The sequence below is a fragment of the Centruroides sculpturatus genome, unplaced genomic scaffold, assembly GCF_000671375.1.
Source record: "Centruroides sculpturatus isolate CEXI.00-Female unplaced genomic scaffold, Cexi_2.0 scaffold1588, whole genome shotgun sequence".
NCBI lineage: Eukaryota > Metazoa > Arthropoda > Arachnida > Scorpiones > Buthidae > Centruroides > Centruroides sculpturatus.
Window position 1 is genome coordinate 26984 of NW_019385741.1, and position 22849 is coordinate 49832.

The 22849-nt window shown below is 29.5% G+C and overlaps 1 protein-coding gene across 1 annotated transcript in view; it reads right to left on the bottom strand.

Annotated features, from left to right (window-relative positions):
• Positions 1-22849, bottom strand: part of LOC111641688 (FERM, ARHGEF and pleckstrin domain-containing protein 1-like) — a 154751-nt gene that overhangs the window by 26251 nt on the left and 105651 nt on the right. Inside the window, exons 12-13 of the mRNA XM_023387893.1 lie at positions 21343-21566; positions 4973-5062 (exon numbers count right to left, since the gene is read on the bottom strand). Of these exons, the coding sequence (XP_023243661.1) occupies positions 4973-5062; positions 21343-21566 (314 nt within the window). The remainder of the gene's footprint in view (positions 1-4972; positions 5063-21342; positions 21567-22849) is intronic.

Consider the following 22849-nt stretch of genomic DNA (forward strand, 5'->3'; position numbering starts at 1 on the left):
TTTATAATATACTCTTAATATAAAAAGTAACTTTATATGGAATATTTAAAGTAATGTTTATATATTTTTTCACAGTAATTTATAAAAAATTGAATTTATATGCTCAGTGATTCAATTGTTGCAACTTTTATGTGAAACTATTTCAATAATTGATTTAAATATGGTATGAGAAATTTATCATTTTAAAAAATTTTAATCAGATAAATCCCAAAAATAATTTCCAGACAAATGTATAGACTTCGGAGACAACATAAAATAAAATCTGTGAAAGACAGAATTAGAGAGGACTCTTAAACTTTCTGATTTAGGAAGACTGAAGCAGGAAAACAGTCACTGTTTCAAAATGCAAGTGTAATTTTTTTTACCAAGTTTCAATCTAGATATAATGTTTGCTATATTTATTGAAATAATCTTAAAATAAAAGAAAAAAGGCAAAGAAAATAAAATATATATTCATATACATATTCTCTATTAAAAAAATCCAGGATAGGTTGCATAACTCTCTTGACATCAACATTTAAAATTGTGTATGGCACAATTTATTATGATAATTTATTTAAACAACTTCTTATATAATTAATCATTATAAAGTGACAAAAAACTTAATTTTCAGGATAGAGTTGAGTTTTATAAAAAAGTGTAAATGCTAATAATGAGTAAAATGATCATTAAGTCTGACTCCACTCGAAATACGACACAACTTTCATCTCTCCGCCCCAGACCTTTATCCACCAAAATTTAATAGCATCCACCCCCTAATGCAAACTTCCCTGCAAATTTTCAGAAATTTTCAACAAAATGCCTATGAGTTATTAAAGCTTTAAAGTGGTTAACAAATCAATCATGTTCCAAACACACACACATACAAACATCCATACATACATACATACATACATACAGGAAAAAAATCACCAAATATTTTTTGCATTTCTTGATGTTTCAAGGGCCAGAGACCAAAAATGTAAAAATCTCAAGGGTCACTTTTTGACCAATTGACACATTTTCCCTGTTATATATAATAGCCAGGAAAACAAAAATAACAGAAAAAGTGTTCAAAATGAAACGTTTCTGTGTTGTCTAAAAATGTAAACTTTTAGATGCCATCTTGGAGATGAACTAATTTAAATTCAATACTTTTCAACTAGTTCTGTATTTATCTTAGTCATAATTAAAAATAATGTATTCAACACTTCCGGTAATATGTTCTTTTTAAAACGTTATGTAAATACATTGGAAAAACAGAACAATCTTTCCACTGTTTTTTAAATAACAAATACTGAAATTTTTTTTTATAAAACAAATATTATATAAATGGAATACAAAAAGTGGAAACTGGTAAAAGGAATTTGTAAAAGGGACTGAAGAGGGATAAAAAATGTGCCTAAAATAAAATGACATAACTTATTTATATGTGGCTTCCTTAACAGAAGCTATCATATAAGTTTTATTAAACAATTTTTCTACTGCTTTCAAACCAAAATGAATTTTGGCCAGGAATACCTATGCCTGAAATATAGTATAATGAGGGCAGAAACAGAAAACATAATATTTTCTGAAGTTTCTGCAAAAACTGAATACAAGATCAAGTATAACAAGTTTCTTCTTTCTACTATACACTGAAAAATTTTCTATCAAACTATAGCCCAGTGTTCTCAAACATTGTCCACAAATCACTTTTTTCTCATTTCAATCCTTCATGTACCAGTATTTTTGTGAAATTAAATAAATAATTATAAAATAGAAAGAATAAGTCCAAATGCAATTTTTATTTTAATTTTTAGACTGAATTAATAAGAAAAATACAACAAAACATAGTTTTAATCATTTTGAAAAGACGAGTTTGTGGGCTGTTTTAAGTAATTTCCTGGACTTATTTTAATTGTCAGTCCACCCCTGACACTAAGTGTTTAAATAATAAAGAAAAATGATACTTATAAAATAATGTTTCTAAAAAAATTTTTTAAATAGTTTTATTAATGTAATATATAAACTTATGAAATTGTAAATAAAATCTTGTCACACCCCTTTAATGTACAGTTTAAATACCAGCATTGGTCCACAGACCACAGTTTGAGTAGCCAATAAAAAAAATTACTTATGATAATGTTCACTCTAGTCACAAAATGCTATCTTGATTCAAAAACTGGCAGATACTTCTTTTTACTCTTTGCTAGTACTTGTAGGAACTGACATATGTTTAAATCTAAATTTTTGTGAGATTTAATATTCAAGATAATTTGTTGAAGTTTACTAGTGCATAGATTATGTGGAGGATATGTAAAAACTTTCATTAGTACAATTATTCCGGATATTACAGGTTCTTACAAGTAAAGAATTTTCAGAGTCCTGTCACAAATAAGCTACATATTGATTATTGACCATTTGTGACATACCATAATGGAGCAAAAATTAAAAAAACTAATAAGTAGGTTTAAAATTAATAAATACAAATGTATTCTGACAGTTTATGAGTTAATTATACTTTCTATTTGCAAAATTTCCTCAACCTTAACACAAAATAATAAAAAAGTAAACTTTTAAGAAATTTGCAGGATTTTCCAGCTATTTCCTGAGTTAAAAAAACAACTGGGATCCCATTTGAGAAACCCTAGTTGGGACACAATAACTTTTAGAAAAATGCAAATAAAGAAATGTATCTGTGTACTATTGTAAATCAACAAATCAAATCTAGCAATAATTATTCTCTAAACTTTGATCTAATTTTTTGAGAAATTAAGAAGTAACAACATTTCAACTATTAAAATTAGGAAAAAATGTACATTACAGAATAATAAATTAAATACTTCATGTTTGAATTTCCGTCAGATAAATAAATTATTTGTTCTAGAACACTATGTAAAAATGGTGATCGTTTGAAATATATTTTTAGAGCGACTTTGTCTTTAATTTGTGAGAAAATAATTTATTCATCCGACGGAAATTCAAATACATCGTTAAAATTCGTCACCAGAGGGATATCTTGGTGTAATCTACATTTGTCAGCGCTAATCCTCAGTAGATAAAAGGAGCCAGAAACCCAAATGCACAAGGATGAACTAACATGATGTCGTAAGATTTACCATTCCAATTTTAAAGAATTTTCTTAATATTATAGGTTTTTTTGTGTTTTTTAAGGAACTTTTTAAATGTAGGCAGTTGTGTAGCCTAAAAAGGAAGGTCCAACTGTCTGTTATTTGTTCTAGAACACTATGTAAAAATGGTGATTGTCTGAAATATATTTTTAGAGCGACTTTGTCTTTAATTTGTGAGAAAATAATTTATTCATCCGACGGAAATTCAAATACATCATTAAAATTCGTCACCAGAGGGATATCTTGGTGTAATCTACATTTGTCAGCGCTAATCCTCAGTAGATAAAAGGAGCCAGAAACCCAAATGCACAAGGATGAACTAACATGATGTCGTAAGATTTACCATTCCAATTTTAAAGAATTTTCTTAATATTATAGGTTTTTTTGTGTTTTTTAAGGAACTTTTTAAATGTAGGCAGTTGTGTAGCCTAAAAAGGAAGGTCCAACTGTCTGTTATTTGTTCTAGAACACTATGTAAAAATGGTGATTGTCTGAAATATATTTTTAGAGCGACTTTGTCTTTAATTTGTGAATAAATACTTCATTTCAAGTGTGAAAAAACAAAAACTGAAAGAAATAACTCAGTTTTTACTTTCTATGTAATATATAACACTGGCAAATCTAATACAATGCAATCTCACACTAATCCAAATCTACACTATTCTAAACTCTGCTTAATTCAAACCAATTTTGTTCATTATGTTAAATCAGTGTTTTTCAACCTTCTTGAATATGCGACCCCTTTAGAAGTTAAAAAATTCTGGCGACCCCCCAGGGTTATATTAAAACTATATCAGTAATTTTAAAAACTACATATTTAATTTTCTCTATGTTGAGATCTAAATATCGATCGAAAAACCAATTGTACTGTAAAATAAACAGATACAGCCTTCTCACTGAAATTGTGGTTTTTTTTTTTTATTGTAGTGTAGGACTTACAAACACTTGTTTTTTTCTTTTACCCATGACCCCCTGGGGGTTGTGACCCACAGGTTGAAAAACACTGTGTTAAATCACAAAACATTTTTTTAAAAACATAACAAATTTATAAAATTAATATGTACTACATATTTTAACAAATATATCCAACAAATACAGAATAAAAATATGTTAACCTTTTCTTTATACTGTATATATATATATAAAAAGAACAGAACTAAATGGAAAACTCAGATTAGTGAGACTATACAGTATATACAGTATATATATAGTCTCACTAATCTGAGTTTTCCACTTATCCAAATAATTCCCTACAATAATTAGTTCAGATTAGTGAGAGTGCATTGTTATAAAATACAATACAATTCTTTAACTCTATGTAATATTTTTTTATCTCCATCTGCCAATTTATGAAAAGAATAATGTAAGCTGAAATATTCTAACACACAATTATTATTCACAACTTCTTTTCATCATGACACAAATAATGCAAAATATGACTGTAATCACTATATTTTAATAAGAATAAAAGTTTTCTATAAATACCAACTGTACCAGAAAACAGGAACTGTACATGTAAATAATTACGTAATTTCTAGTTTAAATAAATTGTACTGATCCCAAGAATTCATAAGATTGAGATCAATGTAATAGTGTATATATATATATATAATATTATATACAAACTGAATACAGTAACAACAACTTAACTACAGTGGTATTAAGTAAGGTTACTAATCAATTTAGTACAACACTCCTATTTCTTATTTTTATTATACTAGAAATTTTTGGACTTAAAAAGATTTTTGAGACATTCTACATACTTATTTATAAATGTTTCCTAATCTGTACAGTTTACCATCTATATAATCAACTTTAATAGTTATTTCAGAAAATAATAATATAAAATTATCTAATTAAATTAATGTTATCAGACTTACCACATTTATTAGTTCCAGGTCTTTTTTGTAAGTTCTTTCAGTCATTACCATTTCTTTAGCAATAAAATAAGCTCTGTCTGTAGGTAATCTCTATAAAGAGAATTAAATAAGAATATACTTAATAATTTAATAATAAAAATTAATTTAATTTATAATATTTGCTAAAAGAATAATTTAAAATAATAATAATTATTATAAATATCAGATATTCTTTAATTAAAATCAAAAATGCACACACTTTAATTAAGTTAACTATAAACCAACTAAACACAAACAGAACTCTATAATAGATGCTGAAGAAAAATTTGGAGTTATTTATCAGTTTAGTTGTACAAATGAAATCCTTTTAGTCATATCAAAGAGACTGGAAGAAAACTAAATTTATTAACTAACTAAACAGTTATAAGGTGCAATTTATACATAAGTTTTACATATACTGTATTATGTTTGTGTAATGATGCATAATTAATTTTAAGAATCTTTTAATTTTCACATCTATTTTAGCTGAAATATTATCAAAACAATAACAAGATGCATTTGTACAAAATGGACATGAATTACTGAATTAAAAGTGTGAAATAAAGTTATCTTTGTGTTAACAGATCTACAGTTAACTGATTAAAGTGTATGCATTTTTTATTCTAATTAATAATACACTAGTCTCAAAATAACTATTTATATTGACAAATATACTTTGACAAGCAGTGTTTTAATATTGTTCATTTGAAACATTTTGCATAAATAAAAAATTTAAAAAATTACTTGAATTTACCAAACATAAGAAAAGAATTAAGATATTGTTATATAAAATAACAAAATGTTATTTAAACCTTATTAAAATTCAAAAGATACTGTATATATTGTACAATGAAATAAAAATTAATTCAACTAACAATATGCTAAAAGTATGTTATTAACAACTAAGAGTAATATAAGTATAAAAAAATTTCATTTTCAATTGTATGTAACTAATATAAAAACTAAGAATATGTAGAGAAAGCCAAGAATAAAGCCTTTAAAAAAAGAATTATGAAAACAACAAAATCAAAATGCATCAGTTGTTGGTAGTCACATTATTATGAATTATCATTTAATGTAAGTAAAGAATTACTATATAATATCATATATCATGATATAGGAAGTGTAAAATGTGATTTTTCTTGCTTTTTTAAATTTTGTGTTTTTTTTTTTTTCTGAGCTTAAAATAATTTTTAGATTTCTTATTTAGTGAACAACTGTATCAATGTTTAAGTTAAAAAAAAAAATGTAATCACTTTCAATAAGAAATGGATTTTATATAACAGAAAAAACTTAAGTGTTTAATTACGTATGTGTACACATTAAAATGCTATGTAACTTATACTAATCAACAGGAATCAGAAAGGTCTTATTTTACAAAGAAATTAAATTCCTAATCCATTAGTGATAAAGGAAATATTTCATAAATTAAAATTTTTTTCAGTACAAAACTGATTCCTACAAAATAATAATTATAAAGTTTTTAAACAGAATTATGTTTATTTTAGAATTATTTTACATATGCCTGAATTACAGGATGTAGTTTTGATTCATATTGTCAACTCACAGTACTAATAGTTTTTTCATTACTTCATTCCTTTAATATTATGTTCATGATACATTTGCATTAATACTTTCTCTTTGTGAACACTTATTTGCATTGATTACTACTGTCAAAACTGTAGAACAAGGGTGGCCAACCTTTTTTACAGGCTTGTCTATAAATGGGTACAAATTTTTTGGCGGGCCACTGTCCTACCACCCCCTACATCCAGTTTAAATTAGTAGTTAAAGATAAATTAAATAACATTAAAAGTAAACAAAAATAATAAAAATATTAAAATATGTTGTTTGGTAGATGTAAAAACAAATATTAAATAAGTCACTAGCATTAGTTTAAAAGTGACAAAATATTAAAAACATTTTTTATTGAATGAAGAACAAAAACTTCAAATTATAATTAGAAAAATAAAGAATCCAAATTTAAAATCTGCTTAATGTGGTTTCTGAACTTACTTTTCAATTAACAGTTTCTCAATATTAAGATTGATTTTTGAAGTTGATAACAGAAGCAGATTTGCCCACACGAGTATCTGTCAATACAGATTGATACTTATTTTTAACAAAGCTCATTGCTGAAAATGTCTGCTCACAAACATAGAACATCAAATCAGCTCTACATTTAGACATTTTTAATTCTATTTTCTTTATTGTAAGAAGTCAGTAGAGTGTTATTGGATCTCTTTCCACTTAGATAGCACTAAGTGTTTAAATAATATCAGCAAAACTCACTTTTCAGTAGTCCTTACAATATAGCTCACTGTTGACCAAAACTTAAACTGTTTTGTAATCTCTACCAACAATACTATAGAATACAAAACAAAAGATCACAAATATTGTCAACATTCTACATTTATGTTTTTGTTTTAATTTTTTTGATGATGATTTTAAATGTTGATTAGTTTAAATCTTCATAAACATCTAAGTGAAATAAGTAAGGATGCACCGATTAATTGGTAAGTAATTAGTAATCGGCCGTATTGGGCACTTAGCTGATTAATCGGTATCGGCCATTCCCCCCCCGATTAATCGGTTTTGATAATCGGCCAATTTTACATTTTGGTATTTTTGTTAGAATGTTAAGTACAATGCTAGTAATAAAAACTAATAAATTTCTGTTATATATTTATTATTTATTACATGACAATCTGAATATTAAAAAAATTTTACTAATGAAATTATTTCTTTTATCGATACATATTATAAGTATAATATAATGTATAATATAAAGTTTAAACTTTACATAAGAAAAAGTATTGAATAGGTTAAGAAGAAAAATTAAATTTTTATTTGTTTCATAAGTTTAAAGTTTAAACATATAAAACAAATAAAAATTTAATATTTAAACTGTAAAACCCTTAAATTACAATGCAAAAACATAAGAATTTCATCATTTTCAGGGCATAATCTATTTTTTGCCGGCTCATAAATGTTACCTCCAGTGCTGAAAATTTTTTCACTTTCAATGGAAGATGCTGAGGCACTTAAATATTTCATAGCTATTTTGCTCAAATTAGGGATAAATGTAAATATGTTTCTAATTCTTGATCGAAACGTTTGTTCGTCTCTTTCGTTTTTTTTTTTTTTTTTTAAAAACATGCTATTCTTCATTCTTTCGTTTACCAGAAGCTAATTCATCAAATAAATCAGAAAAACTTAGAAATTCACCTCCATCTTGATCACCTCCAGAAGTAGAAGCTTCAGAATTTAATTCTTATTGAGATTTCCTCTAGCATATCCTCTTTTTGAAATTTCATTTTGAATCTAATAAAAATGACAAGCATAAAGACTTGTTTTCTATATATGCTGAAAATCTTTTTTTATTGGATTTTCTAGTTCTTCTGTTGTGGTATTAATGCCACTAAAGGAACTACTGATCTTTGCTTTTGATAAGAATAATTTCAGAGTCTCTATTGTGGGAATTATTGAAGATGAAGTGGCTTCTCGTTTGCTGGCTTTCCACAGTAATTTCTTTGAATGGTTTTACAAGTAGAACAATTTTTTCAACGAGAGACCACTGATATGGGCTCAACGTAGGAATTTTATTATCTATAGCATATGTGACAAGGGCCTTTTGCTGTTCCAACATGTAGTATGTAGAATTCCAGCGAGTAGGAACATCTTGAATTAATTTGTGTTTCTGCAAACCTAACTTTTCTTGCAAATCTTCCAATTTGATTACAGCTACAGCAGAATGATTAAAATGTGTGACAATATTTCTATTAACTGTGATTATAGTTTTCACATCTTGTTTAGAAAATATGCATTCGTTTAGTGTCAGCTGCAGCGTATGTATAAAGCATGATAATGCTTCTAAGTTGCAATTCCTAATTCCAGCTACCAGATTTGCTGCAGAATCTCTTAGTACTAAGAATATCTTATCACTTGTCAACTTATACTGTTCAAGAACAATTTTTAACTGTTCACTGATTCGTGTAGCTGTGTGGGAACCTTCAAAGGAAACAATTTGCAAAACAGCTCTTTCCTGCTGAAAATCATCCTTCAACCAGTGGGCTGTTACACTTAAAAAAGGAGAATTGTTTGTAGTTGCTGTCCAAATATCAGCGGTTAAAGAAATATATTTTGTTTCTGTTAAACACAGAAACACTTCAGCTTTTTAAACAATGTCGAAGTTTCCATGCGTCAACAATTAAGTGTTGAGATTTATTTTAGAAACAAAGGAAGAGATTGTTGATTTTGCGAGGATATTCGATCGTCTCTTGTTTACCTGACCCGAGGGAGATGGAAATACCAGGTGGAGAAAAATGGGTTTTTTCCACATTATAATTAACTGTATAATTAACTCCAGGATCTCACACTATTAATGCAATAAATTATTAACACTAATCGGCCGATTAATTGGTATCAGCCGATAATGCATGGCCGATTAATCGGTAATTGGCTATTTTGCTTATCGGTGCATCCTTTTCTGTATACAGTTACATCATGATGTAAAACTATATTTAATGCGACTTATTTTAATAAATATCTATTAAGTATAATAAATTTGTACTTAAATAAATCTAAATAGTCATTGTTAAAATGCTGATTGTCTTTCCAACCTTTCCAATAAAGGATTAAAAAATCTTCAATATTGACTTTCATTCTAATCATATACAGTATGTATTCTGATATACAGGGTGTTCTGCAATTTTAATCCACCACAAAAAAAATGAAGAGTTTAAGATATATAAAAACAAGTGGTATCTGGTGGAAAATCTCTAAGTTTTACAGAGATTTTTTTTTTCATATTGAAAGTTGATGCAGAAGTCAAATCATGAGCATTATTGTCCAATCATGGCTTTGCCACAGGAGAAAGTACAAGTTGTAGTCTGGTATGCCCAAATGCATAGCTGCCAAGATCTCCTGATCTGACCCTGTTAGGTTCTTTTCTGTGAAGTTATGTGAAAGATTTGGTTTATGCAACTTTGGTCAGAGACCTTCAGGATCTTTGGGAGTGCATCATCACAGACATTGCCACTGTAAGACAGCACATAATGTAGTGTACATAACAAGAAATTGCTTATTGTCTTCATATTGTCAGTGTAACTGTTGGAGTGCACGTAGAGATGTGGTGATTTTTCAATGAAATTTGACGAGTTTTTCTCTTATAAAAATCTTTGGTAAATTTATATCTTTAACTGTTAATTTTTATAGTCAAATCAGATTGGATATTTTTATGTTAATATTTACTACAGAAAATTTTGTATTATCATCTATTCCTGTTTAGAAAATAAATATATAAATTAAATAATTCCACTATACTGATATTATTACAATGATAAAATATTAACATTATTGTTTAATAATAATAATAATAATAATAAGTAAATCAGAATTTCTATTAAGAACTGGAAATATGAGTATCAAATTGACATATAATTTGGGTTATTTTGCATCAACATATAAAATCATGTACAAAAAAATTCCTGAACTTTGAATGCTTCATATAAAAACCTTTTTCCTATATTGAACACCTGTTAATCCCCAGAAAACACAGTATACAAACATATGGGGTTTATGATGCCATATAATGAACAAATTACAACATCTAAAATTTTCTTTAATTTGAACTTCTGACCTCCTGCATTCATGATGTAGCAGACATTAAAAATAACTATTTGAAGAAAGGTTCAAGATACTAACTCCAATTACAAGCATTACCATCTTCAACAATTACAGATGGTTTCAAATAGACACAGATCAGGAGATAGAGCTGCCAGCTCTTTGACTTCTTGCCAAATGGGTTATTTTTGAATATCCATATATTTTGCACTAACTGGATAGATAGATCACAAAAAAATCACACCTTTAAAAATCCAGCAAATGAATTTAATAAAATAATAATGTTTTCAACCAGCACACTGACCTTCTTCAGTTACAATAAAACGTGAATACAAAAATTTAAAAAAGTGAACTCGTTTTTAAATTTTTGTATTCATGTTCTATTTTTCACATTCTATCGTAAATGAAGAAGGTCAGTGAAGCTGATTGAAAACATTATTATTTTATTAAATTCATTGCTGTTTTTTAGTGTTGTAACGAATAGTATATTCGGCCTCAGGCCGAATACCGAATATTCGGCCAAGAGCGTGGCCGAATAGCCGAATATTCGGCCAAACTATTCGGCTCGATTAACGCACGTACGAAAATTTGCGCGCAAACCGCATTATGGCAAGGATCCTGCTCTCTATTGGCCCGCTGTCACTACGCTTCGCCAATCACGTTAATTCTTGGCAGTTGTAGCGGACAGACAAGAGTGTCATGGAAGTATGTGATAAATGACGATATCAAATGTGGATAACGATGAAATGACCTACACGTGTAAATAACGGAAAAAGAACAGAGAAGGACCGCGAAGTGAAAATGTGAAAATAAATATGAAATTGAGTTGATAACATAATCGAACAAGTCGAGGCAGCTTATTGGCACGAAATTCGCGGCCGTCAATGCCAAACAATTGTTGTCATAGACTTCGGAAAGCTAAATGCTTGTAATGAAAGTCACTTAGCGTGCACGGGCGAAAGCCTGGGGCCGTTCGGGCTATCAAGCTGTCTCGAATCTGTGAAATCATAACTGTGACTTATATCGACGTCCTATCTGTCTCTTTTCTCCGTTATCACCAGGCTGAGTCACGTAATTGTAAAATGGGAACTCTACGACGGAAAAGTGACGAATCGAAAGTATCGTGAGCGCGTATTATGATGTATGCACAGGCATACATGGATTAGAGCGATAGAGGAAAGAGAAAGGGAAGAGCAAAGACGAGCGCTTAAAAAGAAGGATAGGCAGGGTCAGACCCTCAGATGTGCGAGGATTCTCCAACGATAGACGTGTACGTGTGCTGATCTTTGTAATTATAAATTGTGAATACATGTGACTAATATTATTTTCTTTTTTATTTTGTGCATGTTACAAGTTATAAATAAATATAAACAAACAACACTAACTCGATAACATTAAATCTAAATACCAAAATGATTAATTTACTGTGTTTTTGTTATTTATTACTCCTGTTTTTAGGTATTCGGTATTTGGCCGAATAGTGGTTAAATATTCGGTATTCAGCCAAATAGTGAAAAATAGGCCAAATAGGCCGAATACCGAATAGTAACTGAATATTCGTTACATCACTACTGTTTTTTATGTAAATGTTCAACTTTTTTTTTTTATTAAAAACATTTATTCCTGACTTTTTATTCCCTATTTATAGATTTCTGACAAACACTAACATCTGTCAATTAAAAGTCAAAGTTTTAGACTTACCTTTCATTTGGCTTTAATTTAAATACTACTTTCTACAAGGAAATTTTTAATTTTCATCCATTTCTACTTCAATAATTTCTAGCAATTCTTTGTCAAAAAATGAAATTTATGTACAAAATATTGTTGTTTAATTAATATGTCTATTAATGTAACATTTTGATAAACATTTACTTGAGCCTCAGCTAATTTCTGGGAATACTGCTATGAATATGATAGCTTGTGGTGACATACAATGAAAGTGTGAAGAAATTAACTAAGTATTATACATTTTTAATTTTTCCCATGCCTTATTAGATAAGTTTATTTCTAAAAGCATTTTATACTTGCAAAATCATAACTGATTATTTGTTGTTATTCTTCATATATAGAATTTAGTATAAGTAGATATACTAAAATCAAAATATTGCCTCCTTCAAATTCATTAATTAGAAATTTCCTGTATATAATTTTATACAGAGTGATTCACTCACTAAGAACTGGAACATTCCTCAGTAATTTGCCTACAAAAAAAAGTGTTTGGATGCTAAAAGGGTGCAATTTTCAACATCTGCTTTAGGAAGTCTTTGTTTAGCAAGAAGGTAAGTGCATGTAAATGTTTATAAGAAACCATAAAGCAATCAAAAAGTTATTGAGGAATATTTTGGTTTTCTAGAGAGAAAATCATTCTCTATATTCATATAAAATAGCAATAAAGATGTGAAAAAATAAGTAGAAAGAAACAAATTTAATAACTTTTTATGTTTAGATAAAACTATAAGTACAGTAGAGTCCCAAAAACTCGGCCTAATGTGGACCGAAGGGTGGCCGAGTTTGAGCGTTTGTGAAAATGCCGGGTTATCGGGAATGGGGTTAAAAAAGAATAAGTACGAGTGTTTCCTCAGAAAATACTGTACTGTACTTGTATGTATTGTTTGCTTGAGAATACAACAGAGATTAAACTGCCCAAATACCCTTAAACAAAGAAAATGTACTGTACTTGTATGTATTGTTTGCTTGAGAATACAACAGAGAATAAAATGCCCAAATACCCTTAAACAAAGGAAAAGTACGTACTTTATGAAGGCCTTTATTACATGAAAATGAAAATTAATGAATACACAGTGTACAATAATTTACCTGATAAGACAGACTTCAGAAAAATACTTTGAGGCATAAAGCTGTCTATAATGAAAATTAATTAGGGGTGTTTTTGCCCTGCCAGGGTGTGGCTGAGTTATCCGGACTGCCGGGTTATCGAGTGCCGAGTTTTCGGGACTACTGTATTATACAAATGTAAACGTCCAAACTTGACAGTTATATATTAAAGTCAAATGACTGCTGAATTACTATATTTACTCGCTTATAAGACAAGGTTTTTATTCATTTTTCACTGCTTCAAAAACCTAGGTCATCCTATACGTGCGAGCAAAGGTTTCTTGGCATTTTTGCAATAATTTTTGTCAACCATGTAACTTATTCGTATTTTTTACCAGATACTCACCCTCATGTTTAAAAACAAAAGTATTTTATATGGGTCGCTTTAATCATTCTTGTGTATTGTCAGGAGTAAAGATGAATAGAAATAGGAAAAGCAAAGCTTTTGAATTGAATTACAGATTAAAATTCCAAAATCACATGGGAACCCAATATAAGTTTTAATCCATTCCAACATGAAAACTGATGATTATTCGGAAATCAGAATTCGGAGAAACTCATAAGTGTAATTGACGGAGAGTGGATTCGACTGTTAAGAATTGGCAAAAAAGGTTCCCAATTGTCCAGCTTTACAGTACATGAAGAAGTTATGTTGTTGATTTTACAATATTTTTCCTTAAAGCTTAAAATGCCAGTAATTTTGCAGGACGATGTGTGCATTTACATGCATTTGATATTTTATTTGTGATTTAATGAAATGAAATTAAAATTGTATTAATAAATCTAATTTTCTTTATTTTGATCTTTAAAGTCACACCTCATCCTATATTTGAGATTGTCTTATACACGAGTAAATATGATATATCAAGCTATAGTACTACTACTATTATTAATTAAATGCTAGCATTAGAGGCAGGCATTAGGTAACATCTCTTGCCAAATTTAATAATTATAATTAAATTAATATTTTAATAATTAATTTAGAAGGTTTTGGAAGGAAAAAATTGGTCTGAAGCAGGAGTTACATTCAAGTCAGAAGAATTGACTCAAACCTGCAACTCCTGTTTATCGTGTGGTTGCATTGCCAGTTACACTACTTAGCATTTAATTAATAATATAGTAGTAGTATAGCCCAATATAATTCAGCAATTATTTGGCTTTAATTTAAATACTACTTTCTACAAGGAAATTTTTAATTTTCATCCATTTCTACTTCAATAATTTCTAGCAATTTTTGTCAAAGAATGAAATTTATGCACAAAATATTGTTGTTTAATTAATATGTCTATTCTATGTCTAATCCTATTAATTAATATATATTAATCATTTAAGAATTAGTGATAAAACTCAAACATACTCTCCGACATATATCTGAATTGCCATCAGATTTTGATGTTACTTGTCTGTCTTCAACAAGGCTACGCAGAGGTGAAGTGGGAGAACGACTGGCATCATCATCACTTGATAAGCCTCGTATTGATAAGGAAGCTGTTTCACTTGGACCAGTGCTGCTTTTCTGATGACCACTTGGGCTGGAGTTTTCTTTTGATGGAGATTGATAAGGAGGTGGAGATTCAAAAGCTGTAAATCAAAATATCCTATGCTACTTTCACTAATAACTTTCTAACAATTTTCCTGACTTTTTATTCTTATATTTTTAATTAATGTATTCTGATGATATTTCCCATTTTTGAACAATTAATTTACTTCTAGCCTTCATGTATGAGTTCAAATATTATTTGCTATTATATATAAAATTAATTTGCTTCCTAAACAAAGCCTATTATCACAGTTTATTCATAAATAAATAAATACATTTATTTATTTCAAAGTTTTTGCACTCTATTACTAAATTTTAAAAAAATGAAGAAAATATGTTAATGAATATAATAGTTTATATATTAAAATATTTTTTATGAGAACAAGCATTTAGAACTTACAATAATTATAGCTTTTTCTAAAGTAAGAGTGAAGCCAATGTTCATTAGTCTGCATATGCAAAGGAAAAACAGTCGCATGTTATGAAGCATAACAAAATATTTGTCGCACATACAGGGTATATCTAAATTATTGTCTATAAATGTAGGGATATGTTCCTGACACTAAAAGATTACAAAAAGTTCATATGAACATGGGTCTGAAAATCCTTCGTTAGAGAGTTATGAAAGAATTCCCTGTAGTGACCTGATTATGTAAATCACTTCAAACTTGCATTTTTATGCACTTTCTTCTTTACAGTTGTAGTCATGGTATTTGTTTTGTTTGTCTGATTATCTTTTTTTTTCTCTTTTGTGTTATTCAGAGTAACTTCTATAACATTACCAGATGATATATTCAGTAAGTGAAATGATGGATATGCACTACGTGTATGGCCGAAAAGATGGATTGGTAAAGGGGATCTATTGAGTGGCCTGCCTGATCGCTGGATTTGAATCCTACAGACTTTTACTTCTAGGGACATTTAAAATCCTTGGTGTATTTAACTCCTGTATCTAATGTTGATGTTCTGAGGGAGTGTATCCAAAATAGCTTTGACCAAATTCAAAACACTCCAGGAATTTTTAACAGAGTACAGCAAAGCATAGAATGCAGTCTTAGGGGATACATCAAAGCAGGAGGAGGTCACTTTGAGCAATTTTAGTAAATCTATGTTGTTAAATGCCTCACATGTACCATTAGCAATAAACCCTATAACTCCCTAACGAAGGACTTTCAAACCCATGTTCATATGAACTTTTTGTAATGTTTTGGTGTCAGGAACACATCCCTACATTTATAGACACCAAATTTAGATACACCATGCATATCAAAAAATATATCATTCAAAACTGGCACCAGCACATAACAAAAAAAAAAAAAAAAAANTTAATCCACCACAAAAAAAATGAAGAGTTTAAGATATATAAAAACAAGTGGTATCTGGTGGAAAATCTCTAAGTTTTACAGAGATTTTTTTTTTCATATTGAAAGTTGATGCAGAAGTCAAATCATGAGCATTATTGTCCAATCATGGCTTTGCCACAGGAGAAAGTACAAGTTGTAGTCTGGTATGCCCAAATGCATAGCTGCCAAGATCTCCTGATCTGACCCTGTTAGGTTCTTTTCTGTGAAGTTATGTGAAAGATTTGGTTTATGCAACTTTGGTCAGAGACCTTCAGGATCTTTGGGAGTGCATCATCACAGACATTGCCACTGTAAGACAGCACATAATGTAGTGTACATAACAAGAAATTGCTTATTGTCTTCATATTGTCAGTGTAACTGTTGGAGTGCACGTAGAGATGTGGTGATTTTTCAATGAAATTTGACGAGTTTTTCTCTTATAAAAATCTTTGGTGAATTTATATCTTTAACTGTTAATTTTTATAGTCAAATCAGATTGGATATTTTTATGTTAATATTTACTACAGAAAATTTTGTATTATCATCTATTCCTGTTTAGAAAATAAATATATAAATTAAATAATTCCACTATACTGATATTATTACAATGATAAAATATTAACATTATTGTTTAATAATAATAATAATAATAAGTAAATCAGAATTTCTATTAAGAACTGGAAATATGAGTATCAAATTGACATATAATTTGGGTTATTTTGCATCAACATATAAAATCATGTACAAAAAAATTCCTGAACTTTGAATGCTTCATATAAAAACCTTCTTCCTATATTGAACACCTGTTAATCCCCAGAAAACACAGTATACAAACATATGGGGTTTATGATGCCATATAATGAACAAATTACAACATCTAAAATTTTCTTTAATTTGAACTTCTGACCTCCTGCATTCATGATGTAGCAGACATTAAAAATAACTATTTGAAGAAAGGTTCAAGATACTAACTCCAATTACAAGCATTACCATCTTCAACAATTACAGATGGTTTCAAATAGACACAGATCAGGAGGTAGAGCTGCCAGCTCTTTGACTTCTTGCCAAATGGGTTATTTTTGAATATCCATATATTTTGCACTAACTGGATAGATAGATCACAAAAAAATCACACCTTTAAAAATCCAGCAAATGAATTTAATAAAATAATAATGTTTTCAACCAGCACACTGACCTTCTTCAGTTACAATAAAACGTGAATACAAAAATTTAAAAAAGTGAACTCGTTTTTAAATTTTTGTATTCATGTTCTATTTTTCACATTCTATCGTAAATGAAGAAGGTCAGTGAAGCTGATTGAAAACATTATTATTTTATTAAATTCATTGCTGTTTTTTAGTGTTGTAACGAATAGTATATTCGGCCTCAGGCCGAATACCGAATATTCGGCCAAGAGCGTGGCCGAATAGCCGAATATTCGGCCAAACTATTCGGCTCGATTAACGCACGTACGAAAATTTGCGCGCAAACCGCATTATGGCAAGGATCCTGCTCTCTATTGGCCCGCTGTCACTACGCTTCGCCAATCACGTTAATTCTTGGCAGTTGTAGCGGACAGACAAGAGTGTCATGGAAGTATGTGATAAATGACGATATCAAATGTGGATAACGATGAAATGACCTACACGTGTAAATAACGGAAAAAGAACAGAGAAGGACCGCGAAGTGAAAATGTGAAAATAAATATGAAATTGAGTTGATAACATAATCGAACAAGTCGAGGCAGCTTATTGGCACGAAATTCGCGGCCGTCAATGCCAAACAATTGTTGTCATAGACTTCGGAAAGCTAAATGCTTGTAATGAAAGTCACTTAGCGTGCACGGGCGAAAGCCTGGGGCCGTTCGGGCTATCAAGCTGTCTCGAATCTGTGAAATCATAACTGTGACTTATATCGACGTCCTATCTGTCTCTTTTCTCCGTTATCACCAGGCTGAGTCACGTAATTGTAAAATGGGAACTCTACGACGGAAAAGTGACGAATCGAAAGTATCGTGAGCGCGTATTATGATGTATGCACAGGCATACATGGATTAGAGCGATAGAGGAAAGAGAAAGGGAAGAGCAAAGACGAGCGCTTAAAAAGAAGGATAGGCAGGGTCAGACCCTCAGATGTGCGAGGATTCTCCAACGATAGACGTGTACGTGTGCTGATCTTTGTAATTATAAATTGTGAATACATGTGACTAATATTATTTTCTTTTTTATTTTGTGCATGTTACAAGTTATAAATAAATATAAACAAACAACACTAACTCGATAACATTAAATCTAAATACCAAAATGATTAATTTACTGTGTTTTTGTTATTTATTACTCCTGTTTTTAGGTATTCGGTATTTGGCCGAATAGTGGTTAAATATTCGGTATTCAGCCAAATAGTGAAAAATAGGCCAAATAGGCCGAATACCGAATAGTAACTGAATATTCGTTACATCACTACTGTTTTTTATGTAAATGTTCAACTTTTTTTTTTTATTAAAAACATTTATTCCTGACTTTTTATTCCCTATTTATAGATTTCTGACAAACACTAACATCTGTCAATTAAAAGTCAAAGTTTTAGACTTACCTTTCATTTGGCTTTAATTTAAATACTACTTTCTACAAGGAAATTTTTAATTTTCATCCATTTCTACTTCAATAATTTCTAGCAATTCTTTGTCAAAAAATGAAATTTATGTACAAAATATTGTTGTTTAATTAATATGTCTATTAATGTAACATTTTGATAAGCATTTACTTGAGCCTCAGCTAATTTCTGGGAATACTGCTATGAATATGATAGCTTGTGGTGACATACAATGAAAGTGTGAAGAAATTAACTAAGTATTATACATTTTTAATTTTTCCCATGCCTTATTAGATAAGTTTATTTCTAAAAGCATTTTATACTTGCAAAATCATAACTGATTATTTGTTGTTATTCTTCATATATAGAATTTAGTATAAGTAGATATACTAAAATCAAAATATTGCCTCCTTCAAATTCATTAATTAGAAATTTCCTGTATATAATTTTATACAGAGTGATTCACTCACTAAGAACTGGAACATTCCTCAGTAATTTGCCTACAAAAAAAAGTGTTTGGATGCTAAAAGGGTGCAATTTTCAACATCTGCTTTAGGAAGTCTTTGTTTAGCAAGAAGGTAAGTGCATGTAAATGTTTATAAGAAACCATAAAGCAATCAAAAAGTTATTGAGGAATATTTTGGTTTTCTAGAGAGAAAATCATTCTCTATATTCATATAAAATAGCAATAAAGATGTGAAAAAATAAGTAGAAAGAAACAAATTTAATAACTTTTTATGTTTAGATAAAACTATAAGTACAGTAGAGTCCCAAAAACTCGGCCTAATGTGGACCGAAGGGTGGCCGAGTTTGAGCGTTTGTGAAAATGCCGGGTTATCGGGAATGGGGTTAAAAAAGAATAAGTACGAGTGTTTCCTCAGAAAATACTGTACTGTACTTGTATGTATTGTTTGCTTGAGAATACAACAGAGAATAAAATGCCCAAATACCCTTAAACAAAGGAAAAGTACGTACTTTATGAAGGCCTTTATTACATGAAAATGAAAATTAATGAATACACAGTGTACAATAATTTACCTGATAAGACAGACTTCAGAAAAATACTTTGAGGCATAAAGCTGTCTATAATGAAAATTAATTAGGGGTGTTTTTGCCCTGCCAGGGTGTGGCTGAGTTATCCGGACTGCCGGGTTATCGAGTGCCGAGTTTTCGGGACTACTGTATTATACAAATGTAAACGTCCAAACTTGACAGTTATATATTAAAGTCAAATGACTGCTGAATTACTATATTTACTCGCTTATAAGACAAGGTTTTTATTCATTTTTCACTGCTTCAAAAACCTAGGTCATCCTATACGTGCGAGCAAAGGTTTCTTGGCATTTTTGCAATAATTTTTGTCAACCATGTAACTTATTCGTATTTTTTACCAGATACTCACCCTCATGTTTAAAAACAAAAGTATTTTATATGGGTCGCTTTAATCATTCTTGTGTATTGTCAGGAGTAAAGATGAATAGAAATAGGAAAAGCAAAGCTTTTGAATTGAATTACAGATTAAAATTCCAAAATCACATGGGAACCCAATATAAGTTTTAATCCATTCCAACATGAAAACTGATGATTATTCGGAAATCAGAATTCGGAGAAACTCATAAGTGTAATTGACGGAGAGTGGATTCGACTGTTAAGAATTGGCAAAAAAGGTTCCCAATTGTCCAGCTTTACAGTACATGAAGAAGTTATGTTGTTGATTTTACAATATTTTTCCTTAAAGCTTAAAATGCCAGTAATTTTGCAGGACGATGTGTGCATTTACATGCATTTGATATTTTATTTGTGATTTAATGAAATGAAATTAAAATTGTATTAATAAATCTAATTTTCTTTATTTTGATCTTTAAAGTCACACCTCATCCTATATTTGAGATTGTCTTATACACGAGTAAATATGATATATCAAGCTATAGTACTACTACTATTATTAATTAAATGCTAGCATTAGAGGCAGGCATTAGGTAACATCTCTTGCCAAATTTAATAATTATAATTAAATTAATATTTTAATAATTAATTTAGAAGGTTTTGGAAGGAAAAAATTGGTCTGAAGCAGGAGTTACATTCAAGTCAGAAGAATTGACTCAAACCTGCAACTCCTGTTTATCGTGTGGTTGCATTGCCAGTTACACTACTTAGCATTTAATTAATAATATAGTAGTAGTATAGCCCAATATAATTCAGCAATTATTTGGCTTTAATTTAAATACTACTTATAAGGAAATTTTTAATTTTAATTTTCATCTATTTCTACTTCAATAATTTCTAGCAATTCTTTGTCAAAGAATGAAATTTATGCACAAAATATTGTTGTTTAATTAATATGTCTATTCTATGTCTAATCCTATTAATTAATATATATTAATCATTTAAGAATTAGTGATAAAACTCAAACATACTCTCCGACATATATCTGAATTGCCATCAGATTTTGATGTTACTTGTCTGTCTTCAACAAGGCTACGCAGAGGTGAAGTGGGAGAACGACTGGCATCATCATCACTTGATAAGCCTCGTATTGATAAGGAAGCTGTTTCACTTGGACCAGTGCTGCTTTTCTGATGACCACTTGGGCTGGAGTTTTCTTTTGATGGAGATTGATAAGGAGGTGGAGATTCAAAAGCTGTAAATCAAAATATCCTATGCTACTTTCACTAATAACTTTCTAACAATTTTCCTGACTTTTTATTCTTATATTTTTAATTAATGTATTCTGATGATATTTCCCATTTTTGAACAATTAATTTACTTCTAGCCTTCATGTATGAGTTCAAATATTATTTGCTATTATATATAAAATTAATTTGCTTCCTAAACAAAGCCTATTATCACAGTTTATTCATAAATAAATAAATACATTTATTTATTTCAAAGTTTTTGCACTCTATTACTAAATTTTAAAAAAATGAAGAAAATATGTTAATGAATATAATAGTTTATATATTAAAATATTTTTTATGAGAACAAGCATTTAGAACTTACAATAATTATAGCTTTTTCTAAAGTAAGAGTGAAGCCAATGTTCATTAGTCTGCATATGCAAAGGAAAAACAGTCGCATGTTATGAAGCATAACAAAATATTTGTCGCACATACAGGGTATATCTAAATTATTGTCTATAAATGTAGGGATATGTTCCTGACACTAAAAGATTACAAAAAGTTCATATGAACATGGGTCTGAAAATCCTTCGTTAGAGAGTTATGAAAGAATTCCCTGTAGTGACCTGATTATGTAAATCACTTCAAACTTGCATTTTTATGCACTTTCTTCTTTACAGTTGTAGTCATGGTATTTGTTTTGTTTGTCTGATTATCTTTTTTTTTCTCTTTTGTGTTATTCAGAGTAACTTCTATAACATTACCAGATGATATATTCAGTAAGTGAAATGATGGATATGCACTACGTGTATGGCCGAAAAGATGGATTGGTAAAGGGGATCTATTGAGTGGCCTGCCTGATCGCTGGATTTGAATCCTACAGACTTTTACTTCTAGGGACATTTAAAATCCTTGGTGTATTTAACTCCTGTATCTAATGTTGATGTTCTGAGGGAGTGTATCCAAAATAGCTTTGACCAAATTCAAAACACTCCAGGAATTTTTAACAGAGTACAGCAAAGCATAGAATGCAGTCTTAGGGGATACATCAAAGCAGGAGGAGGTCACTTTGAGCAATTTTAGTAAATCTATGTTGTTAAATGCCTCACATGTACCATTAGCAATAAACCCTATAACTCCCTAACGAAGGACTTTCAAACCCATGTTCATATGAACTTTTTGTAATGTTTTGGTGTCAGGAACACATCCCTACATTTATAGACACCAAATTTAGATACACCATGCATATCAAAAAATATATCATTCAAAACTGGCACCAGCACATAACAAAAAAAAAAAAAAAAAA